The sequence below is a fragment of the Amphiura filiformis genome, chromosome 13 (genome assembly GCF_039555335.1).
Source record: "Amphiura filiformis chromosome 13, Afil_fr2py, whole genome shotgun sequence".
NCBI classification, from domain to species: Eukaryota; Metazoa; Echinodermata; class Ophiuroidea; order Amphilepidida; family Amphiuridae; genus Amphiura; species Amphiura filiformis.
In genome coordinates, this window is record NC_092640.1 from 23,785,604 (window position 1) to 23,810,791 (window position 25,188).

General features: G+C 36.0%; 1 protein-coding gene across 1 annotated transcript in view; it reads left to right on the forward strand.

Moving 5' to 3' along the window:
* The window catches only part of LOC140167512 (titin-like), a 281,497-nt gene that overhangs the window by 202,455 nt on the left and 53,854 nt on the right, over window positions 1-25,188 (forward strand). Inside the window, exons 18-26 of the mRNA XM_072190818.1 lie at window positions 1,516-1,582; window positions 3,268-3,590; window positions 6,421-6,717; window positions 7,492-7,902; window positions 8,608-9,495; window positions 13,427-13,705; window positions 14,460-14,759; window positions 15,845-15,895; window positions 24,047-24,768. Of these exons, the coding sequence (XP_072046919.1) occupies window positions 1,516-1,582; window positions 3,268-3,590; window positions 6,421-6,717; window positions 7,492-7,902; window positions 8,608-9,495; window positions 13,427-13,705; window positions 14,460-14,759; window positions 15,845-15,895; window positions 24,047-24,768 (3,338 nt within the window). The remainder of the gene's footprint in view (window positions 1-1,515; window positions 1,583-3,267; window positions 3,591-6,420; window positions 6,718-7,491; window positions 7,903-8,607; window positions 9,496-13,426; window positions 13,706-14,459; window positions 14,760-15,844; window positions 15,896-24,046; window positions 24,769-25,188) is intronic.

Genomic DNA, 25,188 nt, shown 5'->3' on the forward strand with positions numbered 1-25,188 from the left:
CAATGTGAATGCTTTATCACAGATTCACAATGAAAAATTGACGAGGTTTGGTACTGGTACACATATTTCCTGAGACAAAAAAACCTATCTGCTCACAAAACTGTTTTTGAAAATTGAAATAATCTATTTTACTGCATGGCTGCAGATATATGTGAGTGTCTAAATGAATACAGTAATTAATTTTAATGGGATATAATTGGCTAATCAATTGAAACTTCTGAATTTCAACACAGGTGTTATTATCAGATAATATTTGTCTAGTGGGGTATACTTCCTTGTTTACTTGATTTTGATAACCTTATTAAGATAAAATTATTGATTATGTAGTATAGAGTCTAGACCTATGTCCATATCTGTACAACTATACTTAATTGTATGATATGCTATTCCAGTTGAAATCCATACACCCCTTACAGAAGACATCCCTGTGTGGGAGATTAAGGTCATGTCTTCCATAAGGGATGTATGGATTTCAAGTGGAATAGCCTGGTGCATGTGCATGGATGATGAATGATGTTTAGGAAGGGGTGTGGGTGTATGTGTTTTTGTGTGGGTGTGTGATGTATGGGTTGGTTGGTATATATTCATGTATATTATGTCAGTGTAAAAACTTGGAGAAGTAGTTTATTTTGATTTCCTTTGAATAAGTAAAATTTTCAGGAAAAAAATTAATATTAAAGGTACGATTGAGCTATTTGGTGAGAAATATTATACCTTGATAAGAGAAAGATGTCCTTTTGCTGTATTGAACGTATCAGAAATTTTGTAACTCAAATGAGGTTGTTGTTTTGTTTTATTGATAGTACTATTGTTACTGTTGTTTGCTGTTATTGTTGTTGTTGTTGTTGTTGTTGTTGTTGTTGTTGTTGTTGTTGTTGTTGCTGTTGTTGTTGTTGAAAATATGAGATGCAATCAAGCAAATTGTGTATGTTGTCTGGGGGAACATAACTGAAGATGACATCAATTCAGAATATCACAAGAGAAAGCATAACTTATATTATTGGTTTGAATGGTGTAGTAACTACCGAACCATATTCCTATCTTGAGTATTGACAATTCCCGATAACAAAAGTAAATGTTATAGTAGATAGAAATAAAACATTAGAAAAAAAGAAGAACCTGTTTTTTTGGTCATTTCTAAAATCAACTGAAGAATCTTTTACCAAAATAATGTGATTAAATTAAATGGTTTTTATGCTTTTTGACATGACAATTAAATTTTTGTTCAATGCTGAAAAAACAACCCAATTAAACATTATTTGGAACATAAATGAAAGAATTTGCTGTACCATAATTGATATATTATAATGTTATTACGATTTTTGAATTTGATCCCCAATTGAATTTTTAGATAGGACAGCTGTTGGATTTAACCACTTTCAGAAATGAACACTTTAATGGCACAGACATCAGAATCATTTTGTTTGATCAAAGCACATATCTATTATTGACTCAGACTAATGCTGTCTAATGCATGTGAACTTACAATATTGCCCTATATTTTGATTGTTTCAGTCAATCTATCTGATGCTGAAAGTGGAGATGGTGTGCATACACCTGCCTCAAGGAAGAGTTTATCCAGGTCAGTATTCTGCTAAAGTTAACAGGTTTTAAATACTTGATTAATAGGGTAAAGCACTTCCAGGTCAGTTTTAACTAGGGTTAACAACCTGAAAGTGAAGATGGTGCACAAACACCTGCCTCAAGGAAAAGCCATTTCAGGGCAGTGTTTTGGTTTTACCAAGTTTAACAGGTTTATAAATACTGGCTAAACAGGGTAAAGTCATCAAGGTGAGTTTTAACTGAAGTTAACAACACAATGCAAAGAAATGAGATGGTGTGCATACTCCTGCCTCAAGGAAGAGCCTTTTTAGGTCAATGTTCAAGTTTATAAATACAGGCTAAACAGGGTAAAGTCTTTCCAAGCCAGTTTTAACTAGGATAAATAACCTCCTGGTGCACTGAGCACATGGGGATTGTGTACCTACATCAAGAAGGTTTATACTGGCTAAACAGGGTAAAGCCATCCAGATCCATTTTAATTAGGGTTAACAACCTGATGCAGAGAAAGGAGATGGTGTGCTTGCACCTGCCTCAAGGAAGAGCCTTTTCAGGTCAGTGTTTTACCCAGTTTAACAGCTTTGTAAATACAGGCTAAACAGGGTGAAGCCTTTCCAGATCAGTTTTAACTAGGGTTAATAGCCTCCTAGTGCACAGAGTGCATGGAGATGGTATACCTGCATCAAGGAGGAGCTTCCCGGGTCCAAATTATACTAAGATTAACAGGGATATAAATACTAAATGATAAAGCCATCACATTAATTTTAATTAGGGTTAACTGGCTCATAAATGAAAAATGTACAGGGAAAACCCATCCAGGTTTAGTTTTAAATAATGGTAACATGATGAAAAGAGTGGGGATGGCATGCATATACCTGCCCGGAGGAAGAGCCTGCCCAGGTCTGTATTTTACTAATGAAGAGTCTGTCTTGGTGACTATTTTACTATAGCAGGCTTGTAACAGATTACTTGGTTGATCCTTCCCATGCCAGTATATCATTATGGTTAACACCCTGAGATGAAAGTCTTATAACTAGTACTAGGTCAACTGGGTAAAGTTGAATGCTGCATCAGCAGTGTAAGAATAAAAAGCAAAAGTAAAATTAGGGCAGAAAACTGCTGTGTTTATTGGGCAATTGCTGGTAAGTCAACATGTTGTAGTATTCCAATGCATTGCAATTTGTTTAGCTTAATATGACAGAGGAGAAACTGTATTCACCAGTAGGAGAGGAGCATGACCTAGCTGTGTTTGCACTGAAATATTGAGACAAATCAAGCTGACACACAAGAGGAATGGTATGGGTTCTATGCAGGTGATTCAAAGGCTTGATATAAGGGGTGTCATGATTTTTTTGGGGAGGGGGAATGCCCAAAACTGTTGTACACCTGTAGGTTGTGGGTGATCGGAGTCAGTCTGATTTCAAAGACTTAAAGAAACTTTGTTAACAATGGGAATGCAGGAAACTTTAATGGTTTCTCTGAAAGTTAAAATGGGTTTGTTGTGAGTGGTTAGTTTGCTTTTATGGCTGATTTTCCTTTGCTTTTATGGCTGATTTTCCTTATTCGTTTGGAACATGCTCATAAGTAAACAAGTATTTCAGTCAGCCTGTAAATTTTATTCCAAAGTGTTTTTAATATTATTCCAAAATGTTTCTACTTTTATTCCAAAGTGTTTCTAACTTGTTACCATTCCATTAAATTCTACAGGGAATCCACCGTAGAGGAACCAGAGGGCATCAAACCAGCCTTCATGGCGATCCCCAAGGGTAAACGAGTGGAAGAAAGTCACCCAATACACACTTTTGAATTCCGCCTCATCGCAGCTCCCCGCCCGACCATCTCCTGGTTCAAAGATGACTCCCCATTGGAGGAGAGTGAGCGTTTCCACATGAGTATGATTGCTGATGTGCATCTTTATATTGTTGAGTTGGACATAGAGGATATTCAACCTGAGGATGAAGGAACATACAGGATAGAAGCAAAGAACAAAGAAGGACAAGCAGTGGCTTCTGTTACACTGGAAGTTAACAGTAAGTTTCCATTGGGCTATTCCAGTTGACATGCATACATGTACATCCCCTATGGAAGAGTTGATCTTAATCTCCCACACAGGGGGTGTAGTTTTCAAATAGAATATCCCATTTCCTTTTTACAATTCTTCTCTAAAATTGGGACCTTTGGAGCACATGTTTTACATATATTCACAAAAAGGACCTTTTGATGTATGGGGGGGGTCATAAAGATTTCATTTCATTTGCATCCATATAAGATGGTGTCATTATACAGAGCATCAAATGGAGTTTAGATTCTCCTTTTATCTATATCTGTGGTCTTGACACACAGTGTCCAACCTTGTTACATGTTAAATTCAATAATTTCTGTTCATGAATTTTATTTTTCAATAGTAAGAAATTAATTCATGAATACCAAATGGGCATTATCACAGTATCAGAAATTAATCTCCTGTGGGAAGGAAATTCACCACATCCAGGTGGTTTGGTATTGCATATGATAATTGATTCAAACTTTGATATCAGAGGTCAATTGTGGTGTCATGCGAAGTTTATAGCTAAAAGTGGAAATTTTCACACTGCATTCATTTTCATCTATTTCATTCTGAAATTTAAAAAATGAAGAAAACCATTCCATCTTCAAGTAAAATGGTTTGGTTTGAAGCAACATGAGTAACTAATCCCTTGAGGATAAATACTTTATATTATTATTTATATCAGGCTTTTCCTATGCGAAAAAGGCATGGTTGAACTATGGTTAACCATGGTCAACCATGGTTCAACCATGGGTTTTGACCATGGTCAAACCATGGTCAACCATGCTTTTGAAAAATGGCACCACGGCCAGAGACCATGGTCAACCATGGTTAACCTTTTGACCATGGTCTATCTAAAGTGACCATGGTCAACCATGGTTAAAACTTAGCATGTTTGACCATGGTTGAACCATTGTCAACCGTAGTTCAACAACCAGGGTTTTGACCATGGTCAACCATGTTTTTGACCATGTTTTTGACCATGGTCAACCATGTTTTTGACCATGGTCAACCATGGTCAACCATGTTTTGAAAAATGGCACCACGGCCAGAGACCATGGTCAACCATGGTCTATCTAAAGTGACCATGGTCAACCATGGTCAAAAATTTGCATGTTTGACCATGGTTAAGAAACAATAGCAATCAAGGAAGAAACAATAGAAAGAAACAATAGCAATCAAGCTTAAACTTTAAATTAGCACCCGATAGAGGCAGGGCCTGAAGAATGAGGGAAATTATGGGTAAATATTTAACGGAATAAACTGCATAATCATATTATTTAGATTTATTCCGTTAAAAATCTTATTTTAACTTATCAAATTACTAGTTTTTATATTCTATGGTGTCAAATATTTATTCACAACGTTGTAAATACGCATTAAATACGATTAATAACAACAGAGGGCGCTTTTTCTCATTCACTACCCAGAGTCAACCATGGTCAGGTGAGGTGATGACCATGGCTGACAATGCTCAGCCATGCTAAAGCATGGTCGACCATGGTATACTTAAAAGTGACCATGGTCAGGTGAGGTGATGACCATGGCTGACCATGCTCACCCATGCTAAAGCATGATTGACCATGGTATACTTGAAGTGACCATGGTCAACCATGGTCAAGTGAGGTGATGAACATGGCTGACCATGCTCACCCATGATAAAGCATGGTTGACCATGGTATACTTAAAAGTGACCATGGTCAACCATGGTCAAGTGAGGTGAAGACCATGGCTGACCATGCTCGGCCATGCTAAAGCATGGTCGACCATGGTATACCATGGCAACCATGGTTGACCATGGTCAAGCCACCATGGCTGATCATCGCTGACCATAGTTAACCATGGTCAACCATGTTTTGACCATGGTTGACCATGGTTGACCATGCTAGCACGGTTGACATTTCGCCTAGGTTGAGCGATACAATAAAACTGTATATTGTATAATATTTTCAAAATACCCGGATGCAATACAATATTTCTTGAATATTGTACACGTATCGTGTACGCATCGCGCGTTACCATGGTGACGGCAACAACACGTGTCATGATACAAAAGCACAACAATACACTACAGACATCGAACGGCTCACAGGAGATTTCGTACTGTATAAAACAAGTAAAATCACAAACTTAATTCGCGGCAATTCTGGATGATGATAACCTTAGGAAATATAATCCACATCTACAAAATAAACATAAATTATTCCGAAATTGTCTTTGGAGAGTAAAGAGCAGAAAACAAGAAGGTCAAAAGGTAAGCTTACATTACAATACACATGGTTAAACCCGTGGCTAGGTAAGCTTAAATTTTCATTTTACCGCATAGCAAAAGCCAGCTGATATAAATAATAATAATAATATTGAATGGCTTATTTTAGTAGGATACAAGAATATTTGCACTGATAAAAAAATATTGCACTCGCTTTGACTCGTGCAATATTTTTCTATCTCGTGCAATATATTCTTGTATCACACTCAAAGCCATTCAATATTATATAAGTATTGCAGGAATTGATCCAATATAATGCTCTGTGTGCTGGTCATAGGTTTTAAAGTCCAAGTTTTGATATATTTTGTCAAAATATCACATTTAAGAACCCTGAACCAATACTAGGCTTGTGTGTATTCATGTTAATCCATTTTTCATGCCGATTACAAATATGGTCATGAAAATTTACATTTCTGAAATTTTTCATAAGAAAAACTTGACTTCTGCAATCGACACCCACATGGAGAGAGTTCAAAAAGCAGCTCTAATTGTAAACACAAGTGTAACTCAAACTCATAAAATAAATTTTCTTCCCCTTTTGCAGAAGAAGAACCTGTCGAACCAAGCTTCATTGAACCCCTCCAACCCTCTACCATCAAAGAAGGTCAAACAGCCCACTTTGAATGCCGTGTCACCGGTACCCCCAAGCCAGATGTCTCCTGGTTCAAAGACAATGTCATGCTGCAGAAGACCCAGATGACAGAGATGGAACATGATGGTGTAGACAAGTACTGGATCACACTCAATGAAGCCTTGCCAATTGACTCAGGGACCTTCACCTGTATGGCTGAGAATATCGCTGGAAGATGTATCAGTGGAGCTGAACTTCAAGTTGTTGAAGGTAACATATTATTTCAAAATGTTTTGTATTCACTAGTATGTTTTAGAGTATCAGAGTCACTAATTGAAAAATTCTTCTTCAAATTTAATAAGCCTGTCTTATTAACCACTGAACCAGTAAATGTTTTTTCCTTTGCTAATTTTCTCTTATAGATTTTGAATGCAGTCATGACATACATGAAATTGTGAGAATTTACAAAATTTGAAATTTTTAACCTTGTGCTGTAGTCAAGATGTATTTACAGAGACAGTTAAAACTTAAAAACTGTATTAATCCATATATATGACTGCAGTATACATGTACTTTATGGACCTTTACCACATTACTTATAGCCGAAATTCATTTCCAAGATATTTTCGAATCATTCAGAATTCATGATATAAAATGGCTGTTGTACCTCTAATGAGATTGAGGGTGTAATATCTTGGTTCTCTGCTCCTTCCCCATACCATCAGATGATATATGCTTCACCACTCTTTCGGTCAGGGGTTTCAATAGGAAGCCCGCATTCCAGATCTGGCCCACCCACCAATTGTGGTTGCCCATGAACAGCTCTGAAATATAGAGTAAACATAACAAAACATGTGTATTTGGCCCTCAAGCACATATTTTTAAAATGAGTTTGGCCCTCCATGGCCCGCAAGCAAATATAATTCAGAACCTCTTTTGTAACTTTTTAGGCTTAGCTTTTTTAGCTTTTAAATTTGTACATGCAAGAAAATCATGAATATATTAGTAGTTAACAATCTTCAATTGGTTTCTTTTGCACAACAGAGCCTCGTCCAAGTGAAGGCTTCACAACCGACTCTGAAGCATCATCCTCCGAAATGTCCAGAGACAGAGAGGATGAGCTAGAAATTGAATTTGAAATACCAGGAAGAGAAGAAGAAGGTGGAGAAAAACCCAAATTTATCCAACCTGCCAATACCATAGAAGTCAAGAAGGGTGAAGAGGCCAAACTAGCTGTGAAGGTCTTAGGTCATCCTCTACCAGAAGTCTCATGGTATAGAGATGGGAAGGTCGTACAACCAGATGCTAAACATACTATAATGTCAGATGATGAAGGGAATGCATCACTGGTTATCGCTGAAGCGACAACGGAAGATGATGCTGAGTATCTATGCAAAGCCATTAATGCCTATGGGATTGCTACTTGCAAGGCTGATATCATTGTAGAAGAAGAAGGTTTGTTTGTTTATTTGTTTGTTTGCTTGTAATTTCATGACCTATGACCTGTGGGAAGAACAGGTGATAAAAGCTTCTATCAAGAGTAGTGGTCAAATATCAAATCTTAACTTCCAGAAATGGGACCTAATTAATTTTTCGCAAAACAAAACCAAATAGAATGCATTTTTGGACTCCCAATCTTGATAGAATCATTGGTGTCCAGAATGTCAAAATCTGATTTTGGGGTCCTGCTCTTCATCACTTATCAGAGATAGTGGTCGTCAACATTAAATCTCAAAGTGTTTTTACACCAAAAGACCAAAACTGATCCATCCTCTACAAGCATTAAAGAATCTTTGTGGTACAAAATGTGAAAAATCTCACAAATTCTGATTTGGGAGTCGTGTTCTTCATAAGTTCCATGTAGAAATTTGCAACATATTTTAATGGCATATAAAACGGAACATGAAAGAAACAGATACATTTAAGTAGATATTGCAAATAAGCTATTCCAGTAGGAATTGATGTACCTTCTATGGAAGATATGACCTCAATCTCCCATGCAGGAAGTGTGGATTTCAAATGGAGTCACCCATTCAGGTAACACCATTTAACATTCACACTGTTCAGAAGATTAAGATCATATCTTCAATAGGGTGTATGGATTTTAACTGTTATAGCCCAATAAGTTAATTAAGTATTGCATTGTTCTTGATATTATAGAAATGATTGCAAGACGAGAAGAACCCAAACAAGAACTCCAAGCCCCGGCAAGAGACACAGACCAAGGCAGTACCAGCGAAGCACCCTCAATCTCAGAAGATGAAACTGAAGACAGAGGTCCCAAACTTTGGGAGGACACACTAACAACTGTAATTGAAAAGGCTCCTATTGAGGAAGCACCTGTCACAGTCGAGGAGAAGAAACCAGAAGAGCAGGTTCCTGTTGAAGCTGTGCTTCCAGAAGAGCCTAAAGAAGAAGCCGAACCTTTGAAACCAGAAGAAGGTGAACTCCTTGAAGCTCCTAAGTTTGTTGAGGATATGGTTGACATGGAGATCATCAAAGGGCATCCAGCAAGATTTGATGTGCAAGTCAGTGGCATCCCGATGCCAACTCTGACATGGTTCAGAGATGGCGTTGAGTTGCAACCTGACGATCATTTCAGCATGGAGTTCTCCGAGGAAGAAGGAATCGGTTCCCTCGTTATCAGTGAAGTCATTACAGACGATGATGCAGAGTATACCTGCAAAGCAAATAACAAAGCTGGTGAGACTGTCTCTAAAGCTGACATCTTCTTGCAACCTCTGCGTAAGAAGGAACCCCAGAAACAGGCACCGGTGTTTCTGGAAGAGCTCAAACCATTCGATTGTATCGAGAAGGAGAGCGTAAACTTTATCTGTAAAGTGTTTGGTGTACCAGAGCCAGACATCATCTGGTATAGAGACAATGTTGAGCTTCAACTCGGACCGAGGCATTCTTTGGATTACGACGAGGATGGCGTATGTACGCTTCTTATCAGGGAAATACAAATTGAGGATACGGGAGACTATACGTGTCAAGCGACTAATGACGCTGGCGTGACAAGAACATGTGCGCCATTGACTGTACAAGGTAACTCGCCACTTCTTCTTTTTCTTCCTCTGCTTCAATCATTACCTTATTGCTTTGCTGTTGCTATGGATGCAGACTAATGCATGCTGGGAGAACTAATGCATGATGGGAAAACTAACATTTGTTGGGAATTATTTACTAATATAAAGCTTTGCATGCTGAGATTTAGTATTTTAGTATTTTGCCATTTTGCTTCATCGGATTCTTCAGTTTCAAGATATTTTTCTATGAACTTTCTTACTTCTTTGTTATTCTCAACCACATTGCATGCACAGGGACTTTAACTTTATTATTGACAAAATATTTGCCCGGAATATTTGAATTTCTGATAGTGGCAAGCTTGCATCATAACTTGGTCACCAGTATTATGAGCATTGTCTGTTTGCATGGAATAAACAATGCATGCATGTATTAGAATGACTATGTTTCTGCTATGTAGTATGAATTCTTAGAATATCTCTTTTTCTGCATTGTATGAATTATTATAAGGTGGAAAATTGTATCCATTTTCAAAATCAAAAACACGATATTGTCAAAAGCGTAACTTTTTAAAATTTTATATTTTAGAATAGAGGTAAAGTACACTTTTAGAGCTAGAAATTACATATCTATTTATACTATCAGTTACAATAATTTTGAGTTGAATCTTCATTGTTAATTTGCTATTTTTAAGTTAATCATTACTTAAAATATCAGTACATTCAAACGTAAAACGCAAGTGAAAATAGCAGCCTGAAATATTTCCAGTTTCAAAGAATTTGAATGTACAATTATATTACAAAAATTTAAAAACTTTATCATTGAATATATATTTTTTAAACAATAGTACATTTGAGATATTATAGATTCAAAATGCCAAAATGAATGTAGCAAGTTTTGAAGTTGGCTTATAAATTGTAGCTTTAGTGGAAAGAGTTTGAAGGTAGTTGTGCATAGGAAGTTAAGCCTACATCTTGTCAAGATATAAACAAAGGTTGATAGAATGCTACTTGAACCATTGAACAATAAATTGTTAACATTTAGAATATTTTCCTCCTTCAAGAGAATATTTCCAATGTATTTAAAACTAGCAGTTGGCTATTTTATGAATAAAGAAACATAAGCTTAACATTATACTAACTCCTCTGGTGTGCTGTACTTGCATGAATGTTGCTGAATTTGGATTTTGAAATGCATTGTTTTATCTTTTGTATCGGCCAATGTTAATGTTGCTTTTTGCCATCAGAATTGCATTTCTTTCACTGTATATTTTATGTAGCATTGAACAGTTAATATCACACCTTAAAATCAGTAGACAACTTTGGTCATTCTCAAAAGCCTTTTAGATTTAACTCTACATCACACCAACATGCACATTGTTACTGCGCAGTTTAATGTGTGGAGTGATGATGTGCACTAGCAATGTCAGCATAACATATTTAGGATTAAATAACAAAGGCTGTCGAGATATACCAAAAAGGGGAATTATATTTTGAGAGCCAAATTTGTATCAGAGTGGTATTAGTTTCATTTGTTTGTGTTGTTTAAAGTTGAACATGACATTGATGTGCACAAACATCATGTGGTGAGCAAAACATTACACAAAAGTTTAACCAAGTATGTTCGCAGTTAAGCCCTATCTTACATTTTTCTAAATTTTCCATAGTCAATTCTTCAGACTTAGAATTAGTTAGGGCCTTTAAAACAAAGCAACTTAATTTTCCCCTTTTTAAGCCCCCCCCCCCCATTCATTCACTTTGATAATGATGATAGGAATATTTGAGTTATGTTCAACTTGGTAAGACAAACTATGAACATATACATAAGTATACAAGTTTCTTTGCAACTTGAAGTTCAAATCACTACAGTCAGTCTACTCTGAAGTACAAAGTACAGACGCGGACGCACACACTGTGCCGACTTTGAAGGCACGCATATCTACAGCAGAGACGCAGCACTACGAGTTGTTAACGCGCTGTATACGTGCGCGTTGTCACTTTGTACTTCAGAGTGGACAAACTGTAAGAGATGCCTCCAAAACCCAACTGCTGTTCGACTGCTGGTACCCTGTTAACAGGTGGCTGGGTTTTAAATCCATCTCTTAGTGATTTAAGGTTTTGTATTAGTTATGTTTGTTTCATTAGATTGGCTGATCATTGTGCTTTAAGCAACATATGTAACCCAATTAAGTGAAATGAGGACACTGTCGAGTATATTTGAGTTAAGAGCTGACTTACCATTCAAATCCAAAATGTTCTTAATTGTTTGAATACCTTACGTTTTCAACTATAACTTGGCTTCCTTATGTCACATGTTGATGGCATTTACATCAAATTAAAGCTGATTTAAATAAAATTCTTTATCATAATGCAAAATTTTAAACTTGACTTTTCAGATCATTATCCTCATTTTGCTTGACTGGGTCACATATAATTATGTCCTTCTAAGCATGTGCTATTTGCTACTAACTAATCAAAAACCCTTCACAGAACTGCTTCACTATACTATGTGCGGGGGCATAGCCAAGGGTGCAATGGGCTATTCAAATTGATATACACACTACCCCTGCAGGGCTGTCAACTTTTTGGAATTGCTTGGCGTGAGACAGAGCCGTACCAGGATTTGCCGACTCCAATGTTCATTTTGTACCATGATCATTTGAGCCACGGTGCTCGAGAATGTTAAAAGCGGTGTGGGGGGGGTATGGGGTGGGGTAGGAGCAACAAATTATTCATGACAATGTGTGAGATTTTACTCATTTACCAGCTTTTTGCGTTAGATTTACTACCTAGGCGTGAGATTATACTACCTTGGCGTGAGACCGTGAGAAAGTGACCCAATGCGTGAGACTCACGGCCAATGCGTGAGAGTTGACAGCCCTGCCCCTGTGGAAGATTTTGGAACTATCTTCCACAGGGGGAGTATGTGTTTCAAATGTAATTGGTCAGGGTTAATCATTTTGAAACCCATACTCCTCCTGTATTTTGGCTTTACATATATCTTACACAACTGGAGTGAGTATTTCAAATTGAAGATACCCAACTGTCTATTCTATTCAAAACTTATACTCCCTCTGTGGCAGACTTTAGCTAAATCTTCAAAAGGGATAGTGTGGATTTCAAATGGAATAGCCCAATGCATCTGCCTTGACAAAATGGTCCACTTTTGGGGACAAAATGTAAAAATGTAAGCAAGAAGGTCCAAATTATAAAGGAAAAATAAAGGGACCACTTTTTGTTAAACTGTTCATATAGCCAAGCAAAGGCTTCACAACTTATTATATGTAAGCAAATTTATTTAGCAAAAAGGTATACTTTTTTGAAATTCTGCACCCCTCTTAAAAAATTCCTGGCTATGCCTCTTAATATGTGCACGAAAACATAGCCAAATAACTCTTTTGCATCTCCCATTACTCCTTGCTACACCCAAAGAATTTAACAGGAGCATGTGTATTCCACCATGCCTGCATATTACCCTTCCAACTAACAATCCTCTGACTGCTTTATCAAGGGCCAAGCAAATTTTGTTTTCAATGCATTGGTTTTCACCAAGAATACACTATGGGCAAATTGCAGGCCCTGAAAATAAATTTCCAATATCTATGATGCACTCCAAGACACCATTTTTGGTTTGATTTTGGTCTTTGAAAAATGTCTTAGTTGTGAAATGCTAAAGATACACTTCTCTGCCCCCCCCCATGCATAGCAATCTTATATAGCCAAATCCCATAGCAAAATGCACATGGCTGTATACTGTCCTCAAATCTCCTTTCAGATTCTTTGGGTACCAATGGCTTTACATGCAGTACCTTTGCACAATAGCTCACAATACCTCTGAATGAAATGAGACCCAGTTTTTGTCATCCCATCTGCACACTATGATATGTTATATACAGAAATTTCACAGTAGTTTTGTCTTACATGTAAGTTCACATACACAATCTCTTGTTTAGCTCCTGCCCAAATTGTGGAAGGCCCAACCCACCTTGCTGTCAAACGTGGAGAAACCGTCGCACCTAAATTTGAATTTATCGGAATTCCAAGACCTGAAATCTACTGGACAAAGGGGATCACCGAAATGGAGATTACTGAACGTGTGTGCACTGAAGTCACAGAAGAGTATGCTGCATTAACTATTGCGGATGTAGAGCCATCAGATGCAGGGGACTATACTGTTATCACAGAGAACCCAGTAGGAAGGGATGAAAGAACATTTAAATTGGATGTCTTTGGTAAGAAAATAGAACTACACCAATGCACACCAAATTGTTGGTCAAATCTCACCTGCAAGTCATTCAGAAGTGCAGGCACACAACATTATTGGCCAAATCAGGCCTGTGAGCCGGGCACACATAAATGCAGGGTAGAAAACCAACACCCTTGAAACCTGGAAATTTACTTTACCTTGCTTTCTTGGTGCCCACTGTGCTTGGTGCCATTGCTTGCGCAGAATGCAAGGAGATTCCTTGTGGAGAAGAAGCACTAATAATAAAGAATCCAGAGTGGCGCCCATATAATGTCCTTAGTAACATAAAGTTTCCTGTATTTCTATCTGTATATTTAAATACAGCAATGGATTTTTCATCAGAGTTGCACCAGTTAAACTTGGAGTGGAGGTTATCAATGATCAAAATGTTGAAATAATAGAAACACAGTATTATACAGTACTCTCCTAAAAAGCTCTAGCCGAGATGAATACAAATTATTGTGACATTAGTACTTAGGTGTCTAAAACTTTTTTTAAAAAGCTGGAAAACATTGTCAGCTTCATAATTATAAAACTATAACAACCTTTCTGAAAGCATTTGAAAATTTTTATATTTGGTTCTAAAATTAATTAATTTTGTACCTTCATACATAATTTTGAACGAAATCTTGAAATCAATTCAACTTCTGGCTAGTTTAATGCAGTATGAATTTCAATACAAAGTAGGTATCCAACAAAACCAGATTCTCACATACACAGCATTATTATATCCAATTCAGACTCACCAGGTACACCAAGCAGGCCTACAGCAACCGACATCAGCAAGTCTTCCATATCCATCACATGGCAAGCACCCTCTAAAGATGGTGGCACGCCAATCACAAGCTATTGCGTTGAACTTTATGTTGTACCCACCCAAACATGGCTGACATTATCAACGACGCATACGTCTACCACATACATCGCTATTGATTTACTACCTGAGACCGAATATACCTTCCGTATTACGGCATTGAATGCAGTGGGTGCTAGTCAGCCCAGTGAACAATCGCAGATTATTATGACACATAAAGAATTGGGTGAGTTCACCACAGACTATCCATCTATATCTCTGTCTACCTATCTTTGCTGCTGGAGAGAAGGGTCTTCTTCAATCTTTCCTTGTCATCCTTCAATGCAATTCTACCATATACTTCCTCTGATGCCTATCCAGCATCACCCTACTCTTCCACGCTTCTCTCTATGCCTCTTACTACTTCTTTCTCCCATTCCCTGTTCAAAAATGTCAAAATCTAAATTTTGATGAATCTTAGCATGTTCTAAGGTTCATATCCCTGTAAACCTGAACTAAATTTATTAAACAGAAAAAGACAAAAATATATATTAGAACACCATTATTATCACTAATTGTATTTTATTAACCAATATATTTCCAGGGTTTGTTGTGCTTTTATATTTTGTTAGAATTTCTGGCAAATTGATACTAAAACTAATATGAAATTCATCCACATTTGTGTGCAGTGGGTTTTTAGATACATTTATTCTATTGCTTTCTATATCCATGCTTTTTCACCATCAACATCTCTGTAAACCATCAATTTGTTTTCCAGATAAGATACCTCTTTTTTTTCTAAATGTGTAATATGTCTTTTTTGAGTTTTCCCTGCTTTATCTTGAATATTTTCTACTCATGACAAGTCAGTGATGTCTGTGCACATCTCATTTAGTACAGCTCCAAATCATTTGCTCAAAGTGCTGATCATATACTCACATTTAACCCTCTCCACACAGAGGGTCGACTGCAGACAAAAAAAATCAGAATTGTAAATTGTCATGACCATATTTTGAATCAGTATGAAAAATGCATTAAAATGAGAACAATTAAGCCTAGTATTAGCTTAGTGGTTCATCAGTCGAGTGGCTCTTGATATTTTGAGAAAATATCTCAAAGCCTATATGGCTAGCATGCAGAGCATTGAAGATACTGTATACATGTGCATGAAACAGCTCCTACACATTGACATCACTGACTTGCTGAGAGTAAGTAATAGGTTGGGTTATGCCAATGTATTAATTTTTTTCTGTGCTGAAATCACACATATATTACCACTAACAAACTTTGATACTAATTAGGCTAATACTTTTATATATTCTCAACCCACAGTACCAGAGAAGGTCTCTCCAGAAAAGGCTGCAGAATTCCTGCCGAAAGAAGGTATGCTGACCATTGCATCCGTACTGGAATGGGATATTGTTGGCTTTTTAGCCATGTTTGTTGCTATGTGTTACTTTGTTTTATTCCTAATATTATAACACTACTTGGGTTCATTCCTCCATGTTTGTGTCCAGTTTGGGCTTGGCCGTAGAATCTGGGAGTCAAACCTCAGGCCATAAACTTAGAATTAGGGAGTCGAACCTCAGACCTTATGATGATAAAATACCACCTGATTATGGGATATGAGTGATATCTATTTCTGAATAATGCTCTTTTTGTAAACCTCTTGAGTGGGAAAAGGTAAAAGTGAATACTTGACTGAAAGACCTGAAATAATAAATTTTTCATTAAGGGATTGAACTGAATGGGTAGCACATTGAATTGATAGATTGACTGTCATAGTATCTGGGACAGGTTCAAATCCTTCACATGGCAGGTAATGGGTTTTCCACTATCATGCAGTCAGTCATGAGACAGTTACAAAGTTATATAATGATAATGAAATAAAAATTGGATGATTTACTATGCTCTACTTTTAACAGACAAGGCCTCAGCACACTTTGCATAAGAAAGTAACAATAGTCATTATACTTCCCCCAGCTGAGTATTGGTACAAAGAGCTGAAGGTATCATGTTCAATTCTCAGGTGCTTTTTTTCTTTAATTGGCTACAGATATATTTAACAATAATTTTCATTCCCATCTTGCCCATAATCAGTTGATACAATACCAATCTAGGGATTCATAAGTTCCAGGTTCGATTCCCTTCGTAGAGGAGTTACTTTATTTTTTACAACAGAGGCCTGATGGACACAAATGTAGAGGAGCGAACCTTCAAGTACAGAGTATGCTGTATTTTAATTTGTAACATATCAAAGAGGATTTTCTTTCCATTATGGCATATTTTGGTAAAACAAAATAACATGTGCAATATGAGGCTAAGTATTTATATATTATAGGATTGAACAAAAGGTACTATTTCTTTCAGTTTTCTTTCAAATGCACAGTGTAACTTTGCATTATACCCTGTTAACTTAATAGCTACTATATATTTAGGTGTAGGGATGACTAGTCGGCCAGTGGATCATGAATAGAGATGATGGGCAATATAATATGAGTCATATTTTTGATGCTCTTGTGGAGTTAAGATGTTGCTATGTATATTTTGGCTAAGCTTATGATGCATTACGAAAAAACAAAATGCACAGCCAAAATTATCATCATGAGTTGCCTTACCCACAGAGGCTTGCTCAGTATTTTTGTGGTACCATCAATTTCTGTGATTTCAATTCCTATTTAGACATTCCATTATGAGTTTTCATTATATATGTATTTAAACACATACTGTAGTTTTCCTTCATACACTTATTATTATTATAATTAGAGTATTATGTAGTTCTTTATTTATCAAACCTAAAGATTTAGATTTCAACTTGACAGTTTAAATAGAAATATTCTTCTTTCTTTATTTTTAATTTTATTTTTGAAATTTAATACCAAATTACTGATTCAAAATAAAATTCCCCACCAATTAAATGTCTGGTTCTAAAGTTTTATTGACAGCTCGTCATCATATAAATCTTTAAAATAGATCCTATTATTTGCTATTGAACTTTTTTGACTATTTAGCTTTATATTATATACTTTATAAAAATTTACCCTTAAATAGTATATTCAGACTTAAAATAGTATTTTAAGAGGTGTATATATCAGAGATTTGGTGTGAAGGTCAGGTTTTTCAGACTGTGACTTTGCCTTTCATGACATCAGGCTCAATACTTTAACAAGTATTCTTTTGCCAAATTTTGTATTTAATTATTTGGACCAAGATGGGTTTTTTGCTCATTAATATATTTTTGTAAATACCTATAGGTGATGGTTAATTGGATTATTCCAGTTGAAATCCATATACCCCCTATGAAAGACACAACCTTAATCTCATACACAGGGGTGTAGATTTCAAATGGAGTCAGCCATTAAGGTAATCCCATTTGAAATTCACACTCCCTGTGTGGAAGAATAAGGTCATGTCTTCTATATATAAGGGGTATATGGATTTTAACTGGATTAGCCCTTGTCCGGTTTCATCATAATTAATTAATAATATTAATTGTTTCTTGCCAAATATAATAAATTGAAATCAATCATATACCTCAAGTAGATTTCAAGAAAAAAATATTTTGTAAAGTTGGGGCCAAATTTGTATAGAAAATTAACAAATTATAGTTTTATATCAATATAATATTTCTACAATAACACTATATAACTCAACTAGAATAATGTAGTTAGTAATTTTGTATCATAATATTTTTAATCATTACCAATATTAATTGCAAAACATTTTTAATTGTTAAGTTGCTCTATGTACTAAACTGAAATATGTGCTGCTAGGATTTGATATTGTCTAATTAAGTTTGACTAAATATTATGTACTAAGTGAAAAATCTGTCAAGAATTTTGGCAGTATTTTGTTCATATTTTGTTAATAATAATAACAAGTTGTGGTGTGCTGTTTTGCATGAAAATATTGGTTTGAAACCACTAATATCCAATCACAATTTAGCATTGGAATAAACAAACCAATCACATTGCAGCATGGGAAACAAACTAACCAATCACTTATCACGTTAAGGTAGGAGTGTAGCCATGTGCACTATTATAGTCTGTTCACTTCAACTTATAGCCTGCCATCACTTGAAATAAAATCAGAAGTGTAGTATTGGCAGGTAGTAAATGCACTATAACATGGCAGTATGTAACAATGTTAGTATCACACATACATATAATGAGGCTATTCACATAACAGGTTTGAGACCAGATCAATCCTAATTGACACAGATGAACCATTTTGACTTGAGTCTGAGTCTTGTAATAAATAGGTTTATCTCATAATAAATAGGTTTCTGTAAAAGAAGCATTAAAACTAATTGTGATTTACAAATTGCTAATACCGCATTGGTACAAAGCAAGGACATAACTACTATAGTGTGTCTCATCTCAAGTTCAGAGTAATGCCATGTTGGATTTTCCAGTGGTAGATTTGATTTGCACACGCTAATCCTGTGGGGGCATGTACAGATGTACAGAAGGGCAATTTGTCCCTATGCTGGCGATACAACCGCGTAAACACACTGATTCGAATCTGCAACTGCGAAATCCAACATGGCGTTACTCTCAACTTGAGACGAGACACACTATACACAAAGGTGTTATCTCCTGTGCTACTTGCCGTGAAGTAAACGCTGTTGTGCCTTTGATCTTATACTTACCCAGATTGACATGTGATAGCCTCAATAAAATGTAATTTAGCATGGGTAGCAAATTGGAAGTCACATTTCCATTTTCCAACCACTGATTGGTAGAAACTCAATTGATTTTCTCAAAATTATGCAAATTAAAAAAAGTGCCAAGTGTATGATATCGCCATTTGAAAATAACCATTTGACCTTGTTTCCCATTTTTATGGTGTTAATTACCACAAGAAAACAAATTGATTTCATCTTTTAACTCGCTTGCTTCATCCATATATTTTTCAATATAACTGTCATTTTATGTAGATGACACCTTCATAATAATGTGACTTCCAAATTTCAACATCAACTAGACATAGTACTTATCCAAACTTTTATAAATATCATGATCAGTAGAAAAAAGACACTTTAAAAGAGAATGATCAAACTGAGAAAAAACCCAGAATGCTTCTTGTGTGTTTTTTTATGTTTGTGTGTGTGCTATATAGATAATTGAAGACCAGATGCATGTGCAATTTGGTCAACTTCATACGCATGTTATACATTTCTACAGGTGTGACAACATATTGTGTTATACTAACCAAAAGATTTCAAAGAAAAGACAATCATCCTCATTCATATCACAACTAGGCAATTCTACATATTTACATTCACTAGTATAGACAAATCTGATTCCACGTATTCCTAAAGTATTATTCAGATTCCCTTTTACAAATTAACCATCGCGTATATGTGCGCGACGTCAAGCGTGTGCATTGGACCATGTGCAAAATAATACGCGCTGGACGGCAAGCAGTACGCTTAATTTGTAAAAGGAAATCTGAATAACAGTTTACACCTCAATGGCAGCCATTGAAGGGGGACATCCCACCTGAAGTGTAAAATGATGCAGGCTTTGTGGGAATTTTAAACTGTGGTCCATCACCCGTGTGAGAAAAAGATGCTGAAAGTTTACAATGCAATACAATATAAGATTGATTTTGAAGCAGCACTTTTCCACCCAATTGGGCAGTTACAACACCAGTGTGGTGCGGATGGTCCCCAGTAATAGTGGAATGAATTCTGACCATCACTTGACTTGTCAGATTAGTATATAGAAGGATAGGCAAATCTTCATTAAAAATCACCTAGATAACGATGGTCAAATCCACATTAATAATCACAGAGATAAAAGGGATAAATAAACCTACATTCATATTCATTATTATAGACAGGATTAACTAATCTGCATTCAAAATAAATGTGGGTTATTCCAGTTGAAACCCCTAAGTCATGATCTTAATCCCCCACACATGAAATTCACACTCCCTGTGTGGGAGATTAAGGTCTTGTCCTATGGATTTCAACTGGAATAACCCAATGCTGCCACATGCACCTAACATGTTTTTACTCATTTATTGAGTTAGTTAACATTGATACAAAGTAACTGTTTATTTATATGTATACAAATACATAGAAATACATAACACAATCAAAAGAGAGAGGCAAATGTATTAAACAAGTGCACAAAAGTATCTAAACACTTAAAACAAAGACACCCAACCTAAATTTGCAAATAAAGTAATCAATAGATGGTTAATTTTGTCTTGTGTATTTTGATACCTCATTTGAAACGATGTGACTGTATTTCCCCAAGTTAAACCAAATTGAATGAAAAAAGAGCATTTCTAAAGGGACAAAAGGCCTATTTCCTCCTTGAGGGTTACTCATATCGGCTATTCTAATACGCTTATAAACACTCACTCACTGTGCTCATAATTTCAAGAGAAAAGTTTGTGCAAATTTTGTCACTTTTGAAATGCTCCCTTTTTTATTCAAATTGGTATAACTTGGGAAAATACAGATGCATTGTGCCGAATGAGGTATCACAATACGCAGAACAAAATTATCCATCTATTGATTAATTCATTTGGTAAATTAGGCTTAGTATTGGTTTTAAGTGTTCAGAAGGAAAAGGCAGGGCAGATGATCCATGATAAAGACCTTGTAACAGTCTGTACCAATTAGGGTAACACTCAATTATCAGCAAATACACTTGCATTTCCTGCCCCAACCTGCAATCTACATCAACCCCCTTCACCCAGTCACTTGTCTTGGTTGAAGTTTCATCAGCCCTGATTTCAGCTATTAATGCCTAGATATGCTTGACATACAAAAAATAATAAGAAGAAAGTTATGCATTAACATTCAAAACACTTCAATCAACATTTGTACCATACATATTAACTTCAATATACAAATACAATTTAAAATCATACAAGATTTATATTTCCAACAACCATGTAGCACATGAAATACATAAAAAGATCTTCAACTAATGTATTGTCCAAAAATTAAGAAACAACATACATGTCTTATTTCAATGCATTTCAAGCTCCCTAAAAGAGTTCAATAACAAATCACAATAAAAGTGGATGTGATAAATTATGTTCTAACCTAACAACTTTTCACCAGTAAAAAACATAAAACCATTTATACTTATTTGAGTGCATAATTTGGATGTTGACACAGTTACAAAATTAACAACCATTTAACTTGTGTGTATTTGATTCTAACATTGGAATGAAAACAATTGAAAATTAACATAGTTTTTTGTCACATTCTGGAAAAAAGTACCAATTTGCCAATATTATTATTATCCATGCAGTGCAGTGAATGTGGGTTGGGACATGAAATTAGAAATTTGGTACCATGTATAGTCGACTTTGTAGCACTTTTGAATTTTTGAATACATTTTTGGCTTATCTTTGCCTAATGAAAACACATTCAGGATGAGACCCACTCCCATCCTAATTAGGCCCAAAAAAGATAGTTTGCTTGTCCTCCACAACTTTTTCAGAATTGAGTCGGTCGGTCGGGATTTAAAAAAAAATTAAAAGTCATAGCCAAAACATGACTGTATATTTAATTAGGTTAATGAATAGCCCAAATAGTTGTGAATTGGGTTTTTTTTAAACAGTTTAGAAGTGTATAGAAACTGTAAAAAAACTTTTCAGGATGTCAAAAATGTTGAAATAAAAACGTTTTTCTGGAATTTCCAAAATTAGGGTCGGTATTCATATGTACAGCAAAACAAAATAAAACCTTTTCTTCAAGATTTTTCAGATTAGGATCGGTCGGGGAAGTTCAAGCAAAGAATCTTTTTTTGGGGGGCCTTATGGTGATGTCAATGGGTTGAGTTGTATATGAAACATGGTTTGATTGGCTATATAGAGCACCAGGTAATTTCCAAAGTGGGCTGTGGCTTTGTGGATAGTTAGCATGTTAAAGCCAGTTTAAATTTCCAATAATAAGAATGACTTTAAAATACAGGGTGAGTCAAAAAAAGTGCAATAGAGAAAAGAATCCATTTTTATTTAAGAACCGATTTGAACATTTTAGGTTTTAAAACATTTTATAAATGATATCTTCATTAGTGACCAAGGAATTAGCATTTACCGTTTTGTTTTTATGACACATTTTATAGCGATACCCAATTTTAATATTTGTCCAAGAAACATCTAAAATTTGAATGTCAGCCCACTCTGTGTAAGGTAGATTTGGAACAACTGCTATTTTCTTAACCTCACTGGCATTAAAATAAAATGGAGCACCCAAATTGTTATTTTCCTTGGTCTTGTTTAAGGAAAAGAAACATTATTTGTTGTTATTTTCATTTTACCTTTACTTTAAAGATGTTTATTCTGTATCAAAAACATACACATTTGTAGGCGGATTTTTTCAAATGTCGAAATGAAATGCGCGCAAATTGAAGTGGAGTGAATGATAAAAATATCCAGTAAGTTGGACATATTGGGATTTAAAAAAAACTGCAGTTGAAGTCGAGTGAGGTATGAAGGACTTAAAGTAATGTTAGAAAGTTTGAACAGAAAAAAGAAATTGAAATAACGCAAAAATCAACCTTATTTAAGTTAAAGTCAGTTTCAGAGCTGGTGCTCTTATCGTGCATTGTGTGCTCCCATTCAAAATACATGGTACCTTGTAGACAAATAATGAAATTGGGTATCGTAGCAAAAGGACTCATAAAAATTAAACGGTAGATGTGATTGACTTTCTTTTTTCACAACGGGTGCGCATTGAGTGTGGCATGTATAGAAATTTTTAATAATTGCAAAGTTCAACGTGGTTCTTACATAAATATCGATTCTTTGCTCTATTGCACTTTTTTTGACTCACCCTGTAGGAACAAAATTGAATTTATAATTCAAGCTTGTTTTAATGGATTTCCTAGAACTGAGCAAGTATAGCCACCTATGAGCTGAGTTAGATTCCTATCCTGACGAGGCAACTAAAATTAGCCAGGCAGCCATGATGAGCTATAACCCTGATGTAGTAGGACATAATGATGAAAATACAGATTAGAAAAAAAGGGGCTACAAAGTAGACTATACCAAATTGAACAAATCTGCATGTGATTTGATTTACCAAAACTCATTACCATTTTAATAGAAGTTGTCAGCTTTTCAAATGTTTTTACCACCTAAAGATGAATCAACATTCCAACAAGCAAAATTGCCCTTTTACTTTTAAAGTCAGGGTTTCCCAGCCTCTAAATGTGCAATGTGAGTTTGATCAATGAAACCATACCTGTTCATGTGTGTTTTGGTCATGCACACTGAATGGCCCCCTTGAATAGCAAATACACCGGCGTGTCCAGGATCTGTTCCTGTTTGGGGCTTAGAGGGGCTTTCAGAGTTATGCTTGGGGGCCTAATTGCTAAAATCGCCCAAAAACGGCTGATTTTAGATGATTTTTAACAAAGTCTTGCGGAGGCTTCAGCACCCAAAGCCCCGGACACACCACTAAAACACCAAATATTACTCTGACACCTTCTATTTTGACATTTGAATCAACTTCTTATGTAAATCAATCAAATGCTTAATACTTTGTACACAAAACAGAAGTGACAGTTGAAGAAACCGTCGTGGAAGAAACAACAGTTGTCACTGAAGAAAAGGTAGAGGTCACCGAGGTCAAAGAAGAAGAGGTCACTATAAAAGAGTTTGAAGTTGACAAGAAACGCCCAAGTCTCATCTCACCTGTTCCTATTGAAGTTGAAATCATAATGCTGCCTAAAGAAGAACCCAAAGAAGTCGTCACTGTTGAAGTTGCTCCAATGGAAGAATTTGCACCAGAAGAACTTGCTCCTGTTGAAGCACCTAAAGAAGAAGTTGCTGAAGTCACAGTTGCTCCAACAGAAGAGGTCACACTGGCTCCTGAGAAAGTTGAAGAAGCTGAACAACTTGCTGTAACAGTTGGAAGACCAACTGAAGCCAAACCAGAAGAAGTACCTAAAGAAGAAGTTGTCGGTGCAGAAGAGCCTGTTGAAGTCAGAGGTAAACCAGCTGAAGCAGAGTTACCTGAAGAAGAAAAGGTTACACCAATTGCTGAGGAGAAACCTGCTGAAGCTGTTCCTGTTGAGGTTGCCAAGGAAGAGGAGGTTACCCCAGAGGCTGTGACTGTCAGAGGTGTCCCTGCTGAAGAAGCTCTTCCTGAAGAAGAGAAGGTTGCGCCATTGGAAGAAGTCAAGCCAGAAGAAGTGACTGTTGAGGAAGTTCCAGTTGAGGAGAAAGCTGAGGAGGTCCCTCAACCAGTTATGTTCACTGCAAAGATAGAAGACAAGGTTAGTGGTGATTAATGAAAAATATGACAGATAAATAAATGCAGTGGCATAACTAGAGAAGGCAAGGGAGCATATTCATATAAATTAGGACCCCTGGCCCCTTCCCTGATGATCAAAAATGATAAACATTCCAATTTTTCCCTCCCTGCTTTGGTGCATTGTTGTTTACTTGATTATGCCTCAGAATAATGTGCTATTCCAGTTGAAATCCACACAGGGAGTGTGAATTTCAAATGAAATTCACACTCCCTGATTAAGGCCATGTCTTCCATAGGGGGTATATGGATTTCAAATGGAATAGCCCATTGAAGTTGACACTGACATAAGCTTGGAAACTGAAATAACTAAATTAGTATCAAAATAGATGACCAGTTTTGTGGAGAGGGTATACACCAAATGACCTATTTCATATGGAAACTT